This window comes from Penaeus monodon, chromosome 36 (assembly GCF_015228065.2).
Source record: "Penaeus monodon isolate SGIC_2016 chromosome 36, NSTDA_Pmon_1, whole genome shotgun sequence".
NCBI lineage: Eukaryota > Metazoa > Arthropoda > Malacostraca > Decapoda > Penaeidae > Penaeus > Penaeus monodon.
The window spans coordinates 29,761,854-29,764,748 of NC_051421.1; the positions used below are offsets into that span (position 1 = coordinate 29,761,854).

General features: G+C 36.6%; 1 protein-coding gene across 1 annotated transcript in view; it reads right to left on the bottom strand.

The window, feature by feature from the left end:
* Positions 1-218: 218 nt before the first annotated feature.
* Positions 219-2,895, bottom strand: part of LOC119595444 (serine/threonine-protein kinase Kist-like) — a gene marked incomplete in the record, with an annotated part of 37,988 nt that continues 35,311 nt past the window's right edge. Inside the window, 4 exon segments of the mRNA XM_037944564.1 lie at positions 219-994; positions 1,212-1,387; positions 1,808-1,941; positions 2,255-2,382. Coding sequence (XP_037800492.1) covers positions 780-994; positions 1,212-1,387; positions 1,808-1,941; positions 2,255-2,382 — 653 coding nt within the window.

Sequence of the window (2,895 nt, forward strand, 5' to 3'; positions counted from 1 at the left end):
ATATATATATATATAAAAGATAATTAAAAATGAAAATAAATAATAATAATAATAATAAAAAAGAATAGTACAATTGCTTGAGTAAGACATTAACCCCTTGTTAGTGGGTGGCATCTACTATGATGCCATGGCAGCGTAGTGCAGATGCCGTGGGTGGCATCCCTACAGATGCGGCCCATGCAGATATACCCATTTGGCAGACTGCACGGCTGCCGAAAAAGCCCACGTACATTGGGTTAAAAACATCAGTACTACACACAGGTCCTAATATGATAAATAATGAACATTTATGAATGCCTAAAAATGATACTTTAGAAAACTTTCATTGATTTTTTTCTTTTTTGCAACAAAATAAAATCACTCGACTTCATACAGTAAATGCACGTTATGAGAGGGAAGATAAATTACTTTCACAGCACAATTCTCTTTGGAAACAAGATGAACTCCAGTCCCATTTCAATTTCTTAAATTAGCACATCTAATGGAAGAGATATCATTTCATATCCTATATGTCTGCCTACTCATTTACTGAAATATTACCTACTATCTCTCTTCTACACATTTCTTTTTTGTTTTTGGAGTGGGGTGGAGGGAACAAATTATATTTTCTGAAACAACTACTACTAACTCTACCATCAAGGAAACTGCAGTGGACTAAATACTATACATGGGTGAGATTACTACTATATGGCCTTATCTGAATGCTCATACACAAAACATGACTTGCACTTTTTACATCAACATATGGAAAATATGTACACTTTGAGACCATTAAGAGCTCAATATAACTCTCTTTGTTGCCACAAGTCGAGGTCAAAAAATGTTACAATTAGTGTTCTGTCATTGAAGATTGTCTTGGAGAGGATATAGTATGCTTCCTCTGCATCCGAAGCCTGATGGTACTGCACAAAGAAAGCCCCGAGTGCCACTTCCAGGTGGTAGTCAATGACATCCCCATGCTTCTTGCAAAGCTGCAAAAAATAATTCTCCACAACTGCAATAAAAATGTTAGTTTCTAGAAGGAAGACTCCTGCACTTTGTGCCATCCAAGAACACAACTTCCTAAAGTACACTGATCAATAAATAATTTTTCTAATAACACAAATATGACTGCAGCACCAGACATGCATCAAAAATATCTTAATACAGTTACATTAATTCATCAATATCATTATAGTCTCTATACAGCTTCCAGCCACAATATTACTTACCTTTACCTTCAGGAATGCCCTCAAGCTGGTGGGCATCTGCCACATTGAGAACACGCAACACAGTGGTCCGAAGTAGTGACAAGTCATGGAACGTAGGACGGTAGGCCTGGGCTAGCCAGGGGCTACTCAAGAGCTCTCGCGGACTGGCACGGTCCCCTGGTGAGATTTGTAAACATCTGCAGAGGAGTGAAATCATAGTTAATGTCCACATCCCATCAATAACTTCTGTGAGACTTACTTTTAAAGCAAGAAGAAATTGATGTACATAACATCCAGAAAGTGCTACAGTACAGCAGCTGATTAAAACAATTTAACAGGACATGCTATGTATCTATCAAAACAATTATCCTTCTTTTCATCCTAAAACTAGATGACTGTATCCACTTTCAAAGACAGAAATGTCCTATGCTCACCAAAGCAGCTTATGAAAACTGTAAGCACAAGGAAAAATAACACAATACACAACTTATTTAAGAGTCATGCTTCAACCCATAAAAAGGACCAACTAATTTGAATAATCTGCCTGTTTGTTTCACTGGTGGAACACTCAGAGGAAAAAGGAGACCAAAGCAATTCATATGCAAAAAGTTCCTCACCTGGTTATAAAGTCATATGCCCCATCCAAAAACTGCGGTGAATAGTTGGCCGCACTGCTGGAAAGAGCTGCTTTCACGGCCTTATTAACATTGGTCTCACAAAAACTAGGGAACAACTGGCAGCCAACAATAGCCTGCAATTCATAAGCTATGGATATAATCCAAGTAAAAATTTTATTTAGAAAAGGATAATATTGCTTACCATTTTCAGATTTTGTTTAACAATAGAGTTCAAGAGAAGAATCAACATGTATACTGCTAAGTTATACACACAGACACAGACACAGACACAGACACAGACACACAGACACACACACACACATACACACACACACACACACACACACACACACACACACACACACACACACACTACCATTACAATAATATCTCAACAGAAAAAAAAAAAAAAAAAAAAAAAAAAGAGAGAGAGAAAAAAAAAACAACCTCTGCAACTATGCATCCTGCACTCCAGACATCTGACGGAATCCCAGGTCTGACCACAGCCGGGGTGTCACAGCTGCCGATCTCTGCTCTCTTTTTGTTCCAGTAGATGCTCTCAGGTGCTTGGTACCCTAAGGGAAATTGTAAGTGTTTTTATTATAAACTTTTGGTACTTAAAATTTATATCATATCCTGCTTTTGAGTCTGAAATATAAGGAAATTGAGTTTTATCTCAGTCTAATTTCTAAATGAAGGTAACATGTTTGCAAATTAAGTTGAACATTCAATTAGGAAAAAATTATTCTCCTTTTTGCTCTATAGTTTAATGAGTGACTCATAATGTTGATTCATATTATATAAATCACATTCTGATGATGGAAAGTCATGTCAATCCAGTTCTCAATAATTCAGATTCCAAAGGTATCAAAAATATCCCAAGAATAATGATAATAGTAACTTTCAGTTCTTCACTTGCTAAGCCTTTTCAAACTTACACCATTATGGAAAACAACTGAACTTCAGATGCAACAAAAACAAACATAATGCCACAAGAAAAGCAGTATGCAGCACACACAAAACTGGGAATGACCAAAACCCTGAAGATAATACTACGTTACAACAAAAAAATTCCCTGCCGAGAAAAA